At 50.3% G+C, this 20,743-nt stretch overlaps 1 protein-coding gene and 1 long non-coding RNA gene across 2 annotated transcripts in view; one reads left to right on the top strand and one right to left on the bottom strand.

The window, feature by feature from the left end:
• WDR97 (WD repeat domain 97) overlaps positions 1–20,743 on the top strand; it is an 88,144-nt gene that overhangs the window by 12,847 nt on the left and 54,554 nt on the right. The window contains exons 11-14 of the mRNA XM_050939482.1: positions 2,153–2,228; positions 2,844–2,999; positions 17,916–18,071; positions 20,210–20,365. Of these exons, the coding sequence (XP_050795439.1) occupies positions 2,153–2,228; positions 2,844–2,999; positions 17,916–18,071; positions 20,210–20,365 (544 nt within the window). The remainder of the gene's footprint in view (positions 1–2,152; positions 2,229–2,843; positions 3,000–17,915; positions 18,072–20,209; positions 20,366–20,743) is intronic.
• Positions 5,297–20,743, bottom strand: part of LOC127044507 (uncharacterized) — a 29,239-nt gene continuing 13,792 nt past the window's right edge. Inside the window, exon 2 of the long non-coding RNA XR_007772510.1 lies at positions 5,297–6,383. This is a non-coding gene — a long non-coding RNA (uncharacterized LOC127044507). The remainder of the gene's footprint in view (positions 6,384–20,743) is intronic.

The raw sequence follows: 20,743 nt of genomic DNA, 5'->3' as shown, positions 1-20,743 counted from the left end.
AGGAATGATACTTCCCCCAGAGGCAATCCAGATTCAACTCCGTGATCTAAAACCAAGAGGAAATTCACTTTTCCCTTCTCCCCTCTGCTCTCTTTCCCTTCTCCCCCACCAATTCCCTGGTGTATACAGGCTCAGTTCCTTTGAGCCTTAACTAGGAGAAAAAAATCAGACAGGTCTTAAAAGCAAAACTTTTAATAAAAAGAAAGAAAAAAGTAAAAGGTTCATCTCTGCAATTTAGATGGTAAAAAGTTACAGGGTCTGTCAGCTTATAGAAATTGGAGAAACAGCCTCCTCCAATAGAAATACAATTTAAAATACTTCCAGCCAAATACACCTTTGCACATAAAGGAAAACAAATAAAAAAACTATACTGCCTTTCTACCTTTATACTTACAAAATTGGAATAGAAGATTAGAGAGCCTGTAGGTACATGTGGTCACTCTCAGAGCCCAGAGAGAACAAAGCAAAACTCCAAAAAAACAAACAAAGGCTTCCCTCCACCGAGATTTGAAAGTATCTTGTCTCCTGATTGGTCCCCTGGTCATGTGTTTGGTTCCCTGTTTGTTAACCCTTTACAGGTAAAAGAGACATTAACCCTTAACTATCTGTTTATGACAACCCCACTGCCAGGCCGAGTGCTCCGAGCTCCTGCCGGCCCTGGCAGTGCCAAGTATATGGCTCCACCTCCCAACCCCCTGAGTGCACCCACTCCGCTATGGCCGGAGCACCTCCCCTCTCCAGCACGGGTGCACCCACACCGCCATGGCCGGAGACCCTCCCCTCCGCCCCCACTCTCTGGGTGCACCCCCACTGCCAGGCTGGGTGCTCCGAGCTCCTGCCGGCCCTGGCAGTGCCAAGTACGTGGCTCCACCTCCCAACCCCCTGGGTGCACCCACACCACCATGGTCGGAGACCCTCCCCACGCCCCCACTCCCTGGGTGCACCCCCACTGCCAGGCTGGGTGCTCCGAGCTCCTGCCAAGTACACAGCTCCACACCGCCATGGCCGGAGGACCTCCCCCACACACATGCACCAGGTGCACCCGCTTCGCCATGCCCAGAGGACCTCCCCCCCCCGGGTGCACCCGCTTCGCCATGACCAGAGCACCTCCCCCCTCCACCCCAAGTGCACCCACTTTGCCATGGCCGGAGGACCTCTTCCCCTCCCCTATCCAGGTGCATTCCGGAGAATCTCATTCCCATACTCCCTGGGTGCACCCATGCTGCCATGGCTAGAGGACTTCCCCACCCTGGGTACACCTGCTCCACTGTGGCCGTAGGACTCCTTCCTCCCCCGCCGGGTACACCTCCTCTGCCATGGCCAGAGGATCCTACCTCCCCACAACACTTTCCCCCGCTGTGCTCCATGTTGTGGGCTCTGCAGGCTCCATCCTTCATCCCCAGTGTCCTCAGGAGGAAGAGAAGTTTTCCACCTGGACTGAGGGATTCTCTGTGGATGCAGAACGCACTGCCTCAGAGCTGGGTGTGGGGAGGGGTCAAGGGCAGTGGCTGCAGATCTGCCTAAGAGCAGCGTAATGGGGGAGCACCAGAGAGATACATGGGGAGAGTTCTCCCCCAAAGGCAACTGTGGGCACACCCCACACGCTCATGTGGGGACAGACGGACACACACACCTGGGGACACACACACAAACATACATGTGGGGACACACACATGTATGGACAGACAGACAGATGGACATACTCACACGTAGGGACAGATGGATGGCCAGACACACATGGGGACAGAAAGATGGACGCACAGACAGACACCCCCCCCCGACGTTCCTGACCCCCATGGCCCTTGTTGAGGCGATGCTGGGTGGCCCACCGGTAGTCCTCAGTTATGTCTCTTGGCTCTGGCAGCCCTATGGGCGGGCTCAGGGCAGCCCCAGGCAGGATGCTGTCGCCTGAGGGCAAGGGGAGAGGCAGCCCAGCGTCTGCTGCCCTAGGTGCGCTCAGGCAGGGGAGGGGATGTGCGGTGAGCGGGGTTGTTCTGAGATCCCTGAGGGATTCTGGTGCTAGTTTGCACCCGATGCACTGTCTCTTGCTCCTCTGAGGGTTTAGGGCCACATGTCAGCTGTTGCTGCCCTGGCTGGTGGATGGCCTGGGGGCCGTGAGCCTGGCTGTTGATAGGCGTGTCCCTCTCTGCAGGCTGTGCGTGCCGCTGCTCCGCTGGAAGCCCAAGAAGGATCAGCACCTGTCTTGGGCGCGCCGGGAGAAGGAGGAGGTGATGCCTGATGGTGGGATGGCAAGCTGCTGGCGCTGCCTTTCCCAGCTCTGGTCCAGAGCACCTGAGTGATGGGCTGAAGCACCAGTCCCCTTGGGCCAAAGCGCTGGCACTCAGATTCTGCCCTTTCAGAGCTCGCTCGAGCCGGGCTGAGGCGGAAGAGGCTGAGAGATGGCCCCTGTTAGTCAGTGAGGACATGGACAGCCCCATGTTCCTCGGCTTGCTGCTGGTGCCAGGCAAGCTCACCCCAGCCTCTGCATCTTGCCACCCCCTTGGCCTGGCAACCTGCCCGGGCACAAAATCCAGGCACCAGACACTGGGCACCAGGCCCCCAGCATGGGTCCTCATCTTAGCCCATGGAAAAGGGCTGGCACCAAACCCTGGGCTACAGGCACCTCTGGCCCTCCAGTCCCTGCACAACCCTCAGATCTGGGCAGCCATCTGCTGTTCCAGCCCCCCACCACAATGGCTGCTGTCATGGGTGGGCTCTGCTGCGTGCCAGTGACTGCCTGGCAGCTGCAGACCCACTTCCCAAGCCCTACCAGTTCCCCAGGTCGTCGGGTTCCTCAGCCTGCCTGGAACGACCGTGAGCCAGGGCCCCTTTGAACGTTGCAGGCCTGTGCCCAGCTGGCTGCGAGGGACCAGGATCTGCTCCTCATTCAGCAGGGGAAGCTCTCCGCTGCCAGGAAGCCCAAGCTGAACAAGAAACTACGGGACGAGGCCTTTGAACGTTACATGCATCTCGTCTACAGGCAGCCACCGAAGATCCAGGTGACGCTGTGGATGGGGCTGGGACTGGCTGCAGATAATGGGGCCTGGCCAGACATGCTCTGTGTTCTGGGATTAGCAGCAGTTCTGCCTGGGAAGGGGCTGGCTGGGGGCTTTGAGACAGACATAGCAACAGCGGGGGGCAGGAACTACCCCATAGGTGGGACCCTCCTTCCAGATGACGTCACGGTGTCCTCTCGCACTGAGGATACCTGTCCAGGGAAGGGACCCCCAGTAGTAGGAAGAGGCCAGGAATAGCAGTGGGGGAGTCAATCATTAGAAATACAGAGAGCTGGACTTGTGGTGACCAGGAGAACCACATGATGACTCGCCTGCTGGGTGCAAGGGCTGCAGGTCACTCAGACTTATGTGCAGTGCTGGGGAGGAGCCGGTGGTACGTGTAGGTACCAGTGACATAGGGGAAGGCGGGAGAGAGGCCCCAGGGGCCAAATGTAGGCAAGAGATTAACCTCCAGAACCTCCATGGTAGCGCTGTCTGAAATGCTTCCAATTCCATGTGCAGGACCGGTTAGACAGAACTGCAGGGTCTCGGTGCACAGATGAGATGATGGGGTAGGGCAGTGGGGTTTAGTGTTATCAGGAACTGGGGAACCTTGTGGGAAAGAAGGAGCCTGTATAGGAAGGATGGACTCCAGCTAAACCAAACCGGAACCAGACCGCTGGCAAGAAAATGCAAAAGGTCAGAACAGTTTTTAAACTAAGAGCTGAGGGAAAGCTGACAAGTGCAGAGGAGCACATGGTTGGACAGACATTCCTTAGGGGAGGATTTATTAAAGGGGATACGCCATAGCCTAGTAAAGAGGAGAGGCTGGGACCTGATAAATACAGGGAGGAACAGAAGAGAAACAGACAAATGAAACAAAGGCCCTTCAGTTCCAGCACAGGAAGGCCGAGAACTCAAAAGTGACGGATTTGATAAGTGCTTGTATACAAATGCTAAGATGGGTGAACCTGAGTGCCTCGTATGAAACAGCCATGTTGATAGAACAGGCCTGACAGAAACTTGGTGGAATAAGGATAATCAGTGGGACACGGTAATAGCAGGAATGTCAGAGTCAGTTGCGCTGGTGGGGGCGTGGCACTATATATGAAAGAAAGCATGGAGTCAAATTAGTAAAAATCTTAAATGAATCTGACAGTACTTTAGAATCTCTATAGATAGAAATTCCATGCTCGAATAATCAGAATATAGCAGTAGGGATCTATTACCGACCACCTGACCAGGATGGTGCTAGTGACTGTGAAGTGCTCAGGGAGATTAGAGAGGCTCTAAGAATAGAAAACTTAGTAATAATGAGGGATTTCAGCTCTCTCCATATTGACTGGGTACATGTCACCTCAGGACGGGATGCAAAGATAAAGTTTCTAGACACCTTAAATGATCGCTGCTTCGAGCACCTAGTCCCAGAACCCACAAGGGGAGAGGCAATTCTTGTGGCACACAGGATCTGGTCCAAAAGGTGACTACAGCTGAACCAGTCAGTGATAGTGACCATAATGTAATAAAATGTAATATCCCGGGGGGGGGGCCGCTGGGGGGAAACACCACAGCAGCGCACCACTGTAGCATTTAATTTCAGAAAGGGGAACTACACACAAATGAGGAAGCGAGTAAAACAGAAATTAAAAGGTACAGCACAAAAGTGAAATCCCTGCAAGCTGCTTGGAAACTTTAAAAAAAACAACATTATAAAGGCTCAAATTAAATGCATACCCCTAATTAAAAAACATAGGACTAAAAGCCCCAAAGTGACGCTGTGGCTAAACAACAGAGTAGAAGAAGCAGTGAGAGACAAAAAGGCATCCTTTAAAAATGGGAAGTCAAATCCTAGCAAGGAAAATAGAAAGGCACAGATACCCTTGCAAGTTAAGTGCGAAGTATTCTTAGGCAAACCAAAAAAGAATAAGAGCAACTAGCAAAAGACAAAAAACTAACAGAAAAAATTATTTTAACTACATCAGAAGCAGGAAGCTGCCACACAGCCAGTGGGGCCACTGGACAATCGAGGTACCAAAGGAGCACTCAAGGACAATAAGGCCATTGCAGAGAAGCTACATGAATTATTTGCATCTGTCTTCACGGCTAAGGGAGTGTCACGAACTTCCTGGGCGATGCTCTGCAACTGCTCCCCCCCCAAAGTCAGTCAGGACTTTGGGGAGCCTCCTCTCCCTTGGAGCATTCAGCATATGCCTCTCTGTGCGCTTCCCACAGCGAGTCTGCCCCGGGGAAGCCAGATGGTCCTGCACCCCCACCTCGCAGTCAGACATGACTCTCAGCCAGCTAGTAACACAGAGGTTTATTTAGACGACAGGAGCACAGTCCAGGACTGGTCTTGCAGGCACAGACAACAGGACCCCTTTAGTTAGGTTCATCTGGGGCCCCCAGGGAGGCCACAGCCCCTTTGGAAAGCCCAAGCCCCGTCGGGGCCCCTCTCCATTTCCCAGCCACCTTCAAACTGAAAACTCCCCCAGCCTTTTTCCTTTGTTCAGCGTCAGAGGTGTCACCTGGCCTTCAACCCCCCTCCTGGGTTCTCAGGCTACATGCTCAGGTGTGCTCCCTTCCCCCAGGCAGACAGTCTCATCACAACTCCCCTGCAGCCTTCCCAGGTCAATACTCCCCACTCAGCACTCACATAACACAGCTAGAACATTCCCACTGCCTCACAGGGAGGTTCCCACACTTGGGCCATTCTTTTAGGTGACAAATCTGAGGAACGGTCCCAGATCGAGGTGTCATTAGAGGAGTTTTGGGAACAAGTTGATAAACTAAACAGTAATAAGTAACTAGGACCAGATGGTATCACCCAAGAGTTCTGAAGGAACTCAAGTGTGAAGTTACAGAAATGCTAACTGTGGTACGTAACCCATCATTTAAATCAGCTTCTGTACCAGATGACTGGAGCATAGTTAATGTGATGCCAATTTTTAAAAAAAGGCTCCAGTGGCAATCCCAGCAACTTGAGTGGTAGGCAGATTGGTTGAAACTACAGTAAAGAACGGAATGATCAGACACAGTGATGAACACGATTTGTTAGGGAAGAGTCAACATGGTTTTTGTAAAGGGAAATCATGCCTCACCCATCTACTAGAATTCTTTAAGAAGGTCAACAAGCATGTGGACAAGGGGGATCCAGTGGATAGATTGTACTTGGACTTTGAGAAAGACTTTGACGAGGTCCGTCACCAAAGCTCGTAAACAAAGTAAGTTGTCATGGTGTGACAGTCAGCAGCGACCCCCTAACAGCTAATAGTTTTATAATAGCTGGCAACACAAATCCTTGTGGTAGCCGAGTCCAGGTCAGCTGTTCTACCCTCCCGGTCTCCGGATCCGTCCATGTAAATGCAAAGATATCCCAGCTGTCTTGATCTAGGGGAATACTGAAAAAGGCATTACACAAGTCTGTTACCAAATAGCAAGCAGTACCTGTTGGAATGGCAGTCAGGATAGTGTGAGGATTAGGTACCACGTGTGTCTAGCCTGGACGACTTTATTCACTGCACGCAAGTCCTGGACAAATCGGTATACCAGTTTTCCTTCTGGATCTGTGTCAGGTTTTCTGACTGGCAGAATGGGGGTGTTGAAAGGAGACTTGGTGCGAACTAGCACTCCCACCCACAGGAATGTGGTGATAAGGTTCCGAAGGCCTATATTGCGAAATTGACAGGTGAACATTATCAAGGGGAGAGATTTCCTTCATTCCTTCCCTTGGGTCCCATAAATGAGACCCATAGACTCATAGACTCTAGGACTGGAAGGGACCTCGAGAGGTCATCGAGTCCAGTCCCCTGCCCTCATGGCAGGACCAAATACTGTCTAGACCGTCCCTAATAGACATTTATCTAACCTACTCTTAAATATCTCCAGAGATGGAGATTCCACAACTTCCCTAGGCAATCTATTCCAGTGTTTAACTACCCTGACAGTTAGGAACTTTTTCCTAATGTCCAACCTAAATCTCCCTTGCTGCAGTTTAAGCCCATTGCTTCTTGTTCTATCCTTGGAGGCTAAGGTGAACAAGTTTTCTCCCTCCTCCTGATGACACCCTTTTAGATACCTGAAAACTGCTATCATGTCCCCTCTCAGTCTTCTCTTTTCCAAACTAAACAAACCCAATTCCTTCAGCCTTCCTTCATAGGTCATGTTCTCAAGACCTTTAATCATTCTTGTTGCTCTTCTCTGGACCCTCTCCAATTTCTCCACATCTTTCTTGAAATGCAGTTCCCAGAACTGGACACAATACTCCAGTTGAGGCCTAACCAGCGCAGAGTAAAGCGGAAGAATGACTTCTCGTGTCTTGTTTACAACACACCTGTTAATGCATCCCAGAATCACGTTTGCTTTTTTTGCAACAGTATCACACTGTTGACTCATATTTAGCTTGTGGTCCACTATGACCCCTAGATCTCTTTCTGCCATACTCCTTCCTAGTCAGTCTCCTCCCATTCTGTGTGTGTGAAACTGATTGTTCCTTCCTAAGTGGAGCACTTTGCATTTGTCTTTACTGAACTTCATCCGGTTTACCTCAGACCATTTCTCCAATTTGTCCAGATCATTTTGAATTTTGACTCTGTCCTCCAAAGCAGTTGCAATCCCTCCCAGTTTGGTATCGTCTGCAAACTTAATAAGCGTACTTTCTATGCCAACATCTAAGTCGTTGATGAAGATATTGAACAGAGCCGGTCCCAAAACAGACCCCTGCGGAACCCCACTTGTTATACCTTTCCAGCAGGATTGGGAGCCATTAATAACTACTCTCTGAGTACGGTTATCCAGCCAGTTATGCACCCACCTTATAGTAGCCCCATCTAAATTGTATTTGCCTAGTTTATCTATAAGAATATCATGCGAGACCGTATCAAATGCCTTACTAAAGTCTAGGTATACCACATCCACCGCTTCTCCTTTATCCACAAGGCTCGTTATCCTATCAAAGAACGCTATCAGATTAGTTTGACACGATTTGTTCTTTACAAATCCATGCTGGCTATTCCCTATCACCTTACCACCTTCCAAGTGTTTGCAGATGATTTCTTTAATTACTTGCTCCATTATCTTCCCTGCCACAGAAGTTAATAAGTCCATGCATATTATATGGATGTCTCCTCTGGCATTTTATCACCTCACTCATCCCTTGTAAAAATCTCTGAATGCCAGGGGGCACTAGTAAGATTTACATCACACTTGTTTGCTGTTACATACTGTGGGGGTCTCTTAAACAACACTCACGCCATGGGATATTTGAATGCATCCCACTGGCGGTGCCGGGGCCGGGTATTTGGCAACTCCAAACATTGAGATGTTAGCATTAGAGGGGTTGTCAGTAACCTAGTCCCAGATTTGGACCTTAGCGTCCAAAATATGGGGGTTAGCATGAAAAACCTCCAAGCTTAGTTACCAGCTTGGACCTGGTACTGCTGCCACCACTCAAAAAATTAGAGTGTTTTGGGGCACTCTGGTCCCCACAAAAACCTTCCCTGGGGACCCCAAGACCCAAATCCCTTGAGTCTCACAACAAAGGGAAATAACTCTTTTCCCTTCCCCCCTCCAGGTGCTCCTGGAGAGATATACAGAAGCAACCTCCGTGAATCTAAGCAGAGGGAGTCCACCCTCTCTAATTCCAGTCCTGGACCAAAAAGCACTTCCCTCTTCACCCAGAGGGTATGCAAAGTCAGACTAGTAAATCTAACACACACAGATTTCCCTCTGACTTCTTCCTCCCACCAATTCCCTGGTGAGCTGCAGACTCAATTCCCTGGAGTTCCCCACTAAAGAAAAACTCCAACAGGTCTTAAAAGAAAGCTTTATATAAAAAAGAAAGAAAAATACATACAAATGGTCTCTCTGTATTAAGGTGACAAATACAGGGTCAATTGCTTAAAAGAAATATGAATAAACAGCCTTATTCAAAAAGAATACAATTCAAAGCACTCCAGCAACTATAGACATGTAAATACAAAACAACAAACCATTTTGTACTCACAACTTGGAAACAGAAGATTAGAAAGCAGGAAATAGAAAAATCCTTCTCTAGCTCAGAGAGTTTCAGGCAGAAGACAAAGAACCCAGACACAAACTTCCCTCCACCCAGAGTTGAAAAAAATCCTGTTTCCTGATTGGTCCTCTGGTCAGGTGCTTCAGGTTACTTTTTTTTCAGGTGAAAGAGACATTAACCCTTAGCTATCTGTTTATGACACGCCCCCCAAATTGCAGACAGTGGGGAAGCTCACTGGCGGCGATTTCCTTCTAGAACTTTACAATAAACAGATTACTACAACACATGCACCTTTACATATACCACTAAGTACATAACTAACAGACTTCTACATTTTAAGAACAGTTTTTAACTACTAGATTCTGGGAAACTCTCACGGGAGAGTGCATCAGCTACTTTGTTAGAAGCTCCTGAGATGTGCTAAATTTCAAAATCAAAATCTTGGAGAGCTAAACTCCAACGAAGAAGTTTCTTCTTGTTTCCCTTGGCAGTATGAAGCCACTTTAGCGCAGCATGGTCAGTTTGTAGCTGGAACCGCCATCCCCAAACATAATGGCGTAGCTTTTCCAGGGCGTACACAATGGCATAGCATTCCTTTTCACTGACTGACGAGTGACCTTCCCTCTCAGACAGTTTCTTGCTGAGAAACACGACAGGATGGAAGTTGTGATCTGTTGCTTCCTGCATGAGCACTGTTCCTATACCACGCTCAGATGCATCCGTGGTTACTAGGAATGGCTTGTCAAAGTCCGGGGCCCTGAGCACAGGGTCAGACATGAGCGTCGCCTTAAGTTGGGTAAAGGCCTTTTGACACTTTTTGACCTTAACAGTTAGTCCGGCCTGCCTGATGCGCTCAAAGACCTTTTCCAGGTGTAGTAGGTGTTCGGGCCAGGAGTCTGAAAAAATGGCCACATCATCGAGGTAGGCAACTGCAAATTCTCGCAGTCCTGCTAGTAGACCATCTACCAGCCTCTGGAAGGTGGCGGGTGCATTTCGAAGGCCGAAAGGAAGGACATTAAATTCATACACCCCCGCATGGGTGACGAATGCTGACCTCTCCTTGGCAGGTTCATCTAGCGGTACTTGCCAGTACCCCTTGGTTAAGTCTATTGTAGAGATGAACTGGGCACGTCCCAACTTCTCCAATAGCTCATCGGTGCGTGGCATTGGATAGTTGTTCGGACGAGTTACCGCATTTAGCTTACGGTAGTCCACGCAAAAGCGTATTTCCCCATCTGGTTTGGGTACCAGAACCACTGGAGATGCCCATGCACTGGTAGATGAGCGGATTATACCCATCTGTAGCATGTTCTGGATCTCCCGTTCTATAGCAGCTTGGGCATGAGGAGACACCCGGTAGGGTGGGGTTCTGATTGGGTGAGCATTACCTGTGTCAATGGAGTGGTATGCCCGTTCAGTCCGTCCTGGGGTGGCTGAGAACAATGAGGCGAAGCTAGTGCACAGCTCCTTGATTTGTCGCCGCTGCAGACGTTCCAGGGTGGTTGAGAGGTTCACCTCTTCCACGCCACCGTCTTTTTTCCCGTCGTAGTAGACACCTTCAGGCCACTCAGCATCATCTCCCTGGACTGTAAACTGACAAACCTGTAAGTCTCTGGAATAGAAAGGCTTGAGAGAATTAACATGGTACACTTTAGGCTTTAGTGAGGAATTGGGAAATGCTATGAGGTAGTTCACAGTTCCCAGGCGCTCTTGGACCGTGAATGGCCCTTCCCATGATGCTTCCATCTTATGGGCCTGTTGCGCCTTCAAGACCATAACATGGTCTCCTACCTTGAAGGAACGTTCTCTGGCATGTCTGTCATACCAGGCCTTTTGCTCTTCCTGAGCATCCTTTAGGTTCTCTGTAGCAAGGGCTAAGGAGTGTCGGAGGGTGCTTTGTAGGTTGCTTACAAAGTCCAGAATGTTAGTTCCTGGAGAAGGCGTAAACCCCTCCCATTGCTGCTTCACCAACTGTAATGGCCCCTTAACCTCGTGACCATACACAAGTTCAAACGGTGAAAACCCTAAACTGGGATGTGGTACAGCCCTGTAGGCAAACAGCAACTGCTGCAACACTAGGTCCCAATTATTGGAGTATTCGTTGACGAATTTACGTATCATGGCCCCCAAAGTTTCATTAAACCTTTCCACCAGGCCATTGGTTTGATGGTGGTACGGGGTGGCAACTAGGTGGTTCACCCCATGCATTTCCCACAGTTTTTCCATGGTCCCTGCCAGGAAATTTAGATCCTGAATCTGTAAGGATGTCGGAGGGCCAACCTACCCTGGCAAAGATGTCTGTTAGGGCCAGGCACACAGTGTTAGCCCTGGTGTTGCCTAGAGCTACTGCTTCTGGCCATCGGGTAGCAAAGTCCACTAAAGTCAGTACGTACTGCTTTCCTCTGGGTGTCTTTTTTGGGAAAGGACCCAGAATATCCACAGCTACTGGCTGAAATGGGACCTCAATTATGGGGAGTGGCTGGAGAGGGGCCTTGACCTGGTCTTGGGGTTTTCCCACTCTTTGGCATACCTCACAAGACCGGACATACTTGGCAACGTCCTTGCCCATCCCCTCCCAGTGGAAGGACTTCCCCAATCGGTCCTTGGTTCTGTTCACCCCAGCATGGCCACTGGGATGATCATGGGCTAAGCTTAAGAGCTTCCCCCGGTACTTAGTTGGAACCACCAACTGTTTTTGCGGCTGCCATTCTTCCCGGTGTCCACCAGAAAGAATCTCCTTGTATAAAAGTCCTTGGTCGATAACAAACCGGGATCGATTAGAAGAGCTGAGAGGCGGTGGGGTGCTCCGTGCCGCCGCCCAAGCTTTCTGAAGGCTGTCATCTGCTTCCTGCTCAGTCTGGAACTGTTCCCTTGAGGCTGGGGTCACCAGTTCTTCCTCAGACTGTGGACTTGGGCTTGGTCCCTCTGGAAGCGATGTAGGTGATGGGGTTGTTTCCGTTGCTGGTGACCCGCTCTCCGCTGGTGCACCTGAGGGTATTTCAGGCTCTGGCTGAGCCTTTTGGGTATGGGTGTCTGTTGCTTCTGCCAGTTCTGGCTTGCTGGCGCCCTCTGGCGTTGAGTTTGAAGATGTGGTTGCACTTGCTGGTGCTGGTTGCTGTTCCAGTTCCGGACCTGGGACTGGAGGTGCTGTGGCTGTTTCAGTGGTTGGCATGGAATCCGGGTCCACTACCTCTGTCTGGGTCTCTGGTAACACAGACGGGGCGTCTGTGGACGGCTCAGGAACAGGAATGGGTCTGGAAGCTTGCCTGGTTTGGCTACGTGTAACCATTCCCACTCGCTTGGCCCGCTTCACCTGGTTGGCCAAGTCTTCCCCCAGTAGCATGGGGATAGGATAATTGTCATAGACTGCAAAAGTCCACATTCCTGACCAGCCTTTGTACTGGACAGGCAGTTTAGCTGTAGGCAAGTCTACAGCTTGTGACATGAAGGGGTAAATTGTCACTTTGGCCTTTGGGTTGATGAATTTGGGGTCAACGAAGGATTGGTGGATAGCTGACACTTGTGCCCCCGTGTCTCTCCACGCGGTAACTTTCTTTCCACCCACTCTCAAATTTTCCCTTAGCTCCAAGGGTATTTGAGAGGCATCCGGGCCTGGGGATCTTTTGTGTGATGGTGGTGTAATGAATTGCACTCGCATGGCGTTCTTTGGACAGTTGGCCTTGATATGTCCCAGTTCATTACACTTAAAGCATCTTCCATCTGATGGGTCACTGGGCCGAGGTGAGTTACTGGAGACTGGTGAGGTGGAAGAGTAGGGTATCTGTGGCTTTACTTGGGTTGTATGTGGGGTCTTTGGCTGTCCTCGGTTGTAGGGTTTATGGTCTGTGTGCCCCCTGGGGTAATCGTTCCCCTTGACAGTAGCTTTCTTGCTTTCTGCCAGTTCCATCCATTTGGCTCCAATCTCCCCCGCCTCAGCGAGATTTTTGGGTTTTCCATCTTGTATGTACCGTGTTATGTCCTCGGGAACACCATCCAAGAACTGCTCCATTTGTATGAGGAGGTGCAGTTCTTCCAACGTTTTAACATTATGGCCTGATATCCAGGCCTCATAATTTTTCCCAACGTAGTAGGCATGTTTGGGAAATGACACATCTGGTTTCCACTTTTGGGTTCTGAAACGCCGACGGGCATGATCCGGGGTTATCCCCATTCTGTATCTGGCCTTGGTTTGAAAAAGTTTATAGTCATTCATGTTCTCCTTAGGCATTTCAGCCGCCACCTCTGCTAAAGGTCCACTGAGCTGTGGCCTCAATTCTACCATGTACTGGTCTTCAGGGATGCAGTACCCAAGACAGGCTGTTTCAAAATTTTCCAAGAAGGCCTCGGTGTCATCACCTGCCTTGTAGGTGGGAAATTTCCTGTGCTGTGGAACAATCATTGGTGCAGGGTTGTTAGGGTTGGCTGTGTTTTGCTTAGCCTTTTCTAATTCCATGGCCTGTCGGTGGGCTTCCCTCTGGAGTTCCAGCTGTTTTTGGTGGTCTGCATCTTTGGCTGCTTGCTCTCTTTTGTAGGCTGCCTCTCTGTCTTCTTGTTCTCTTCTGTGTGCCGCCTCTCTTTCTCTTTCTCTTAGCTCCATCTCTCTTTGTTTTATTTCTAGTTCCTGTTTTTTTTTCCATATCTCGCTTGTGCTCTGCATCTTTTATTTGTGCCTCGGCCTCCATTTTTGCCTTAGAAGTCATGTTTCCTGTTTTCTTGTGTTGGGGTGCCCTCAGGTGTTTATTTTCTGAACTGCAGGCTCTGTTGCCTCCTGGGGTCTGCCTAGCAACAGTGCCTTTTTCCCTTTCTTCCTAGCTAATTTTTTCAATGTAAAGTAAACCAGAAAATCCACTTTATTTGCATGTATATAGTGCTGGTATTTGCCTCCTAATGGGAGTGCTATTGTGTGACAAAAGACCCTTAACAGTCTCTTAATGGTTTCTTGCTTAATATGCAAGCCACAACTGCCAGAGAGAGCAGAGAAAAAAAATTCTCTCTGGTTCCCTTTTAAAACCAAACTGTTTCTCTCTGCTAAAAAGACCCTAGCAGAGAAAAGAAAAATATAATATTCCTACTGGCTTCTGGATTCTATCTCACCACTGCCACTCATGTCAGTAACCTAGTCCCAGATTTGGACCTTAGCATCCAAAATATGGGAGTTAGCATGAAAAACCTCCAAGCTTAGTTACCAGCTTGGACCTGGTACTGCTGCCACCACCCAAAAAATTAGAGTGTTTTGGGGCACTCTGGTCCCCACAAAAATCTTCCCTAGGGACCCCAAGACCCAAATCCCTTGAGTCTCACAACAAAGGGAAATAACTCTTTTCCCTTCCCCCCTCCAGGTGCTCCTGGAGAGATACACAGAAGCAACCTCCGTGAATCTAAGCAGAGGGAGTCCACCCTCTCTAATTCCAGTCCTGGACCAGAAAGCACTTCCCTCTTCACCCAGAGGGAATGCAAAGTCAGGCTAGTAAATCTAACACACACAGATTTCCCTCTGACTTCTTCCTCCCACCAATTCCCTGGTGAGTACAGACTCAATTCCCTGGAGTTCCTCACTAAAGAAAAACTCCAACAGGTCTTAAAAGAAAGCTTTATATAAAAAAGAAAGAAAAATACATACAAATGGTCTCTCTGTATTAAGGTGACAAATACAGGGTCAATTGCTTAAAAGAAATATTGAATAAACAGCCTTATTCAAAAAGAATACAATTCAAAGCACTCCAGCAACTATAGACATGTAAATACAAAACAACAAACCATTTTGTACTCACAACTTGGAAACAGAAGATTAGAAAGCAGAAAATAGAAAAATCCTTCTCTAGCTGAGAGAGTTTCAGGCAGAAGACAAAGAACCCAGACACAAACTTCCCTCCACCCAGAGTTAAAAAAAATCCTGTTTCCTGATTGGTCCTCTGGTCAGGTGCTTCAGGTTACTTTTTTTTCAGGTGAAAGAGACATTAACCCTTAGCTATCTGTTTATGACAGGGGTAGCCATGTTAGTATGGATCTGTAAAAGCAGCAAAGAATCCTGTGGCACCTTATAGATTAACAGATGTTTTGGAGCATGAGCATGAGAGCCCCGGTCTGTATTTTATTTGTGGCCATAATGCTTATAAAGCTCTCCCGACGGGTTTGCATGGCCGGTGTGGTGCAAGAGTATTACTAGACGTTCAAGTAAACACCACACTAGACTGACGGCAAATCCTCAACCTGGGGACTTATTCTCACAAGCTCTTCACACCCTTGAAAGGGGCTCTGGTTAAATGTGCCGAAACCCCCCTAGTAATCAGGCAAACGAGATTTCATTGCTTTATACGTGGACTAATTCCTGGACTGGGGGTGATGGAGCTGGAAAGGGCAGTGGTAAACATTTCTGCAGAACTTGAAAAAGCAGCTAATGCTTCCTTGGATGCGTTCCAAAAGTTACAATGAGAAATTGATGACATAGCAGAAGTAACACTGCAAAATAGGCGTGTGCTAGATGCCATGAATGCTGAAGTGGGGGGGCCTGTGCTCGCATTGGGGAAAGATGCTGTTTTTATATTAATCGCTCTGGTTTAATTGAGGAGGATTTGCAGGCCATCAAGGATGCAGCTGTTGTTTTCCACACTGTATCTCTTGATCATACCCTTAATTTTGAGGACCTCCTCCCAGACCTTGGGTCATGGTTTACTGGCCTTTTCTGTAAAATTGTCAAAATGGATTATTTTCTTTCTTTTCTTTCTATGTGTCGTTTGGGTAATGTTGCAATGTGCAAAATGCTTGTATAGTGCTGTTACTAAGGGCTCTACTGTCTGTAGGAGAACACGATATCTCTCCCTCCAGCTTGATCGCAAATTGCGTAACGGGCCTGACAATTTGGATTATCAGGCCCGAAGGGGGGACTGTGAAAGTCAGCAGCGACCCCCTAACAGCTAGTAGCCTTATAATAGCTGGCAACCATTAGGGGAAATTGGATATCTCACGGACACAGTAGCCTGAACTTCTGAACTGTCTCCCCTTATCAGTCTTGAGGCAGTTGAAGCTGGTTCTAAGCTGGTTTTTGCTGAGCAGATTGCAGAAGTGCAGGGTTTGCTAACCACCAATCAAATGCTAACACGACCGAAGCCTGTGTGTGAGTGTGTATAAAAGATTCTTGGTTTTTGTATGAAGTAGAGTTTTTTTATACCAAGGTACAGAACTCTCCTTTCTTCTGCAGAATAAAGCAACCTTTCCTTATCCCTGTCGGCTGTCATTGGCTCTCAGCTAGGCGGACCCGACATTTCGGTAACAATGGGATAAGAGGGAAGGTTCTCTCATGGATCAGCAGCTGGTTAAAAGATAGGAAACAAAGGATAGGAATAAATGGTCAGTTTTCAGAATGGAGAGAGGTAAATAGGGTTGTCCCCCAGGGGTCTGTACTGGCCCAGTGCTGTTCAACATATTTATAAATGATCTGAAAAGAGGGATAAACAGTGAGGTGGCAAAATTCGCAGATGATATAAAATTTCTCAAGATAGTTAAGTCCAAAGCAGACTGCGAAGAGCTACAAAGGGATCTCATAAAACTAGGTGTCTGGGCAACAAAATGGCAGATGAAATACAATGTTGATAAATGCAAAGTGATGCACATTGGAAAACATAATCCCAACTCTACATATAAAATGATGGGGTCTGAATTAGCTGTTAGCACTCAAGAGAAAGATCTTGGAGTCAGTGTGGAAAGTTCTCTGAAAACATCCACTCAATGTGCAGCAGCAGTTAAACAAGTGGAAAGAATGTTAGGAGCCATTAGGAAAGCGTCAGATAATAAGACCGAACATGTAATAATGGTGATATATAAATCCATGGTTTGCCCACAGCTTGAATACTGTGTGCAGGTCTGGTCACCCCATCTCAAAAAAGACATATGAGAATTGGAAAAGGTTCAGAAAAGGGCAATAAAAATGATTAGGGTATGAAACAGATTTCTTATGCAGAGAGGTTAAAGACTGGGACTTTTCAGCTTGGAAAAGAGACGACTAAGGGGGATATGCTAGAGGTCTGTAAAAACATGACTAGGGTGGAGAAAGTGAACAGGCAAGTGTTATTAATCCCTTCTCATAACACACACAACGGGTCACCTGATGAAATTAAAAGGCAGCAGGTTTAAAACAAACCAAAGGCAGTATTTCTTCACACAACTCAGTCAACTTGTGGAACTTATTGTCGGGATGCTGTGAAGACCAAAACTATAACTGGGTTAAAAATATAGATACATTCATGGAGGACCAGTGACTGTTGACCAAGATGGTCAGGGATACAACCCCATGCTCTGGGTGTCCCTAAACCTCTGACTGGCAGAAGCTGGGAATGGGCGACAGGGGATGGCTCAATTGATGATTCCCTGTTCTGCTCATTTCCTCTGGAGCCTCTGGCACCCACCACTGTTGGAAGACAGGACACTGGGCTACCTGGCTATTGGTCTGACCCAGTGGCCATTCGTACTAAGCACAGTTACTTGGGACTGACGCCAACGGCTGTGCCGTGCCGGTGACTGCCCCTGGGCGTGGGGGCCAAGGGAGTGCTGTGGTGCAGGCCAGCTTGCACTTTACAACATCTGTGTGTCGGGAGCCCATGGCTCGCTGGGGAGCTGGCCCCAGTGTGCTCAGCTTGATGCATTCAAACACCCTCCATGGGCAAGCTGAGCGTGGAGTGCGTGACGTGGCCTTGGTCCCCACTTGCAGGGGCTGGCACGCTCTGCAGTGAGGGCCTCGTGGCAGTGCCACGCCCAATGTGTGTGCGTGGAGAGCACGGCATGTGAGTGGGTGCCCGGGCCCCCTCCAGGCTGAGCACCTCACCGTGCAGCGTGGTGCTGCAGGCAGATTTCAGCTGGTGCCCGTGGCAAAGGCAGAGCTGGCTGACAGCTCCCCCCGCCTTTCCACGCAGATCCCCCACAACGATTCCTTTGATGCAGACATGGTTCTGGAGGCCTGTCTCCTTGGCCCACTGGTACCGAACCTCTACGGCCCGGCTGCTTCTCACATGTTCCTAGGGGCATTCCCCGACGGTGCCGAGGAGAACGCAGAACGTCCGATGCTCGAGGTAAACGCATGCCACCAAGCTGGTAGGTCAGCTGCGTGCAGCCTTGCCCTGCCAAAGGCCCACAGCCCTCCGACTTGGGCTAGCGCCATGGCACAGACGGGCGTGAGGACACATGGGCTTGTCGGAGGCATGCCAGGACCCTGGCGCTCCTGTCTCCCAGCACCAGGTGCGCTCTCTCCATCCTAAGTGGAGAGGTGAGAGGTGACCCACCCCAGTGCACTGAGCATGGGGTTACGCAGGAGCTGTGAGCTCCTGGGTCTCAAAGCCTTCCCAGTCCCTGCCCCCATTCTGCTTTTCTCACCGCTGTTCCTTTCCGGCTCTCTGAATGTGGGGGGCAGTGGCTGTGTCTGCCCCAGGCAGCGCAGTGGGGCGTTGTCCTTGGAGTGGGGCAGTGGGACTGTGGTTGTGGGTCCAGGCCAGTGTGTAGATGGCAGCGATACAGTGTCTGGCAGTGCCAGTGGGGCCGGGTGCGTCAGGCAAGGGCTGGCTGCAGCTGTGTGAGGGGTGTCATGGCTGGGTGAGCACTGGCAGGGGTGTGTGTAGCAGGCTGTCATGGGATCAGGAATAGACTCTGTGGCAACAGGCCCAGGGCCCCACAGGTCTGGTCCAAGTACCAACCCAGCAGGGGTATTTCCCGTAGCCTCCCCTGGTGTCTCTGCCCATGCCTCTCCCTGGCCTGCCTGTGGCTGTGCTTTGGACACACAACCCATAACAACCCTACTCCTGAGGGCATTCTACACCAAAAAATTAAAAATTCTGTGCACAAAAATAAAAATTCTGCACACAATATTTTAAAATTCTGCAAATTTTATTTGTCAAATAAATGTGGTGGCTCCAGCCTGGCACGGGCTGCACAGAGGTGGGAGATCACTGTGCAGCTCCCCCTCCCCACACCCGGGACACATACTCCTTGGTGAGGCTGCACCCAACCCTGACATAGCGCAGGGACCAGGCCTGCCCTAGAAACTCCCCAGGGCCCTGCCCCTCAGTGCCAGGTGCACCGGAGTAGGCAGGCAGGCTCAGCAAGGCAGGATCCAAGTATGGAGGGGCTCGGTGTGGGGGGATCCAGGTGTGGGGTGAGACGGTTCTGTGTGGGGCAATCTGGGTGTGGGAGGATCAGCGGGGGATGCAGGTGCAGGGAGGATCTGGATGCACAAGGGCTTGTTGGGGGGAGGGGTTCTGGGTGCAACGGTAATAGGACTCTGCAGGGGGGTCCATGTGACGGTGGTTGGGCTCAGTAGAGAGGGTCTGGGTATGGAGGGGCTTAGTGGGGGGGTCCAGACGCTAGAAGAGTGGGGCTCAGTGCGGTGGGGATCCAGGTGCAGTTGGTTGGGCCTCAGTGGGGCAGGGATCTGGGTGTTGGTGGCTCGTCAGGGTGGTCCAGGTGCAGGGGGAGTAGGGGTCATTGGGGGGGGGTTCTGAGTACGGGGGGGGTGAGGCTCAGCAGGAAGGTTTGAGTATGAGGACGTCTGGATGCATGGGGTTGGGTGGATGGGGGAGCAGCTCCCTGTACAGGGAACCCTCACCCTGCAGCTGAGGAGCACTGGGTGCAGGACGTGTATATGTGTGGGGAGTTTGCAGAGTTTCCTGCAGCTGGGGGAGAAATCTGGGGGTGAGTCTGACCCAGCTCTGGATGCCGTGCAAGGGACGAGAAAGTCCCCTCCTCCACAGCCCAGCCAGGACTAGCAGCTGAGTCTGGCACAGGGTAGGAGCCACCAGCTGGGTCTTCCCCATTCCCGCCCCCTGCCCCACAGTGATTTTACCTCTCTGCTGGCTGCCCTGGACACCCAAAACATTCTGCTGGGGAGGGTCGCATGACTGGTCTTGTGGCTTCTCTTTGCTTCCCTGTCAGAAAGTCATTTTTCTGCGGGGAAGCAAATAAATCTGTGGGAGACATAAATTCTACACATGAACAGTGGTGCAGAATTCCTCCAGGAGTAAAACTCCACCGCACAAAGCTGCAGCTGCTCCCTAGAGTGTGGGTGGCTGCTGGGTGGTTTGGCCCACGTGGGCGCTGCCTGCCCTGCTTTGGAAGCTCCTGTGTTGGTGTCTGGCTGTGGTGCACCAGGCAGCCATGCTGATGCAGCACATGGGACCCTGTAACGTGCACATTTACGCTGAGCTCCTGTGTCCCCCAGGCTCCCGTGGCAGATGGGGTTTGCCAAGAGGACGCCCTGGAGCCTCGCGCAGGCCGGGACTCACGTTCAGCGCTTCCAGCCCCCAGTGCTTCTAAAGGGCTGGAAGACTCCCTGCGCCGCTCCTCGCTGGCAAGGATCCGGAGTCAGATATCCCAGGTGAGGGCTTGGATCGACACCAAGCAGGCTTGGGCAAGGCAGCAGGTCCGCTGCCGGTTCAGATCTCACCTCTGGGCTGGCTGGGGGCAGGGGATCCAAGGGGCTGGCTGAGGAGCAGGGGCTCTCTAGCCTCGCGGCTGGCAGGCTGGCTGGGGGGAAAGGGAGTGCTGCAAGACAGTCCCAAACCTGAGCCGTCCTTTGTAGGTGACAAATCTGAGGAATTGTCACAGACTGAAGTGTCACTAGAGGAGGTTTTGGAATTAATTGATAAACTCAACATTAACAAGTCACCGGGACCCGATGGCATTCACCCAAGAGTTCTGAAAGAACTCAAATGTGAAGTTGTGGAACTATTAACTAGGGTTTGTAACCTGTCCT

This window comes from Gopherus flavomarginatus, chromosome 2, assembly GCF_025201925.1.
Source record: "Gopherus flavomarginatus isolate rGopFla2 chromosome 2, rGopFla2.mat.asm, whole genome shotgun sequence".
NCBI lineage: Eukaryota > Metazoa > Chordata > Testudines > Testudinidae > Gopherus > Gopherus flavomarginatus.
Note: the sequence above shows the minus strand (reverse complement) of the source record. Positions and strands in the feature narration are given on the sequence as shown.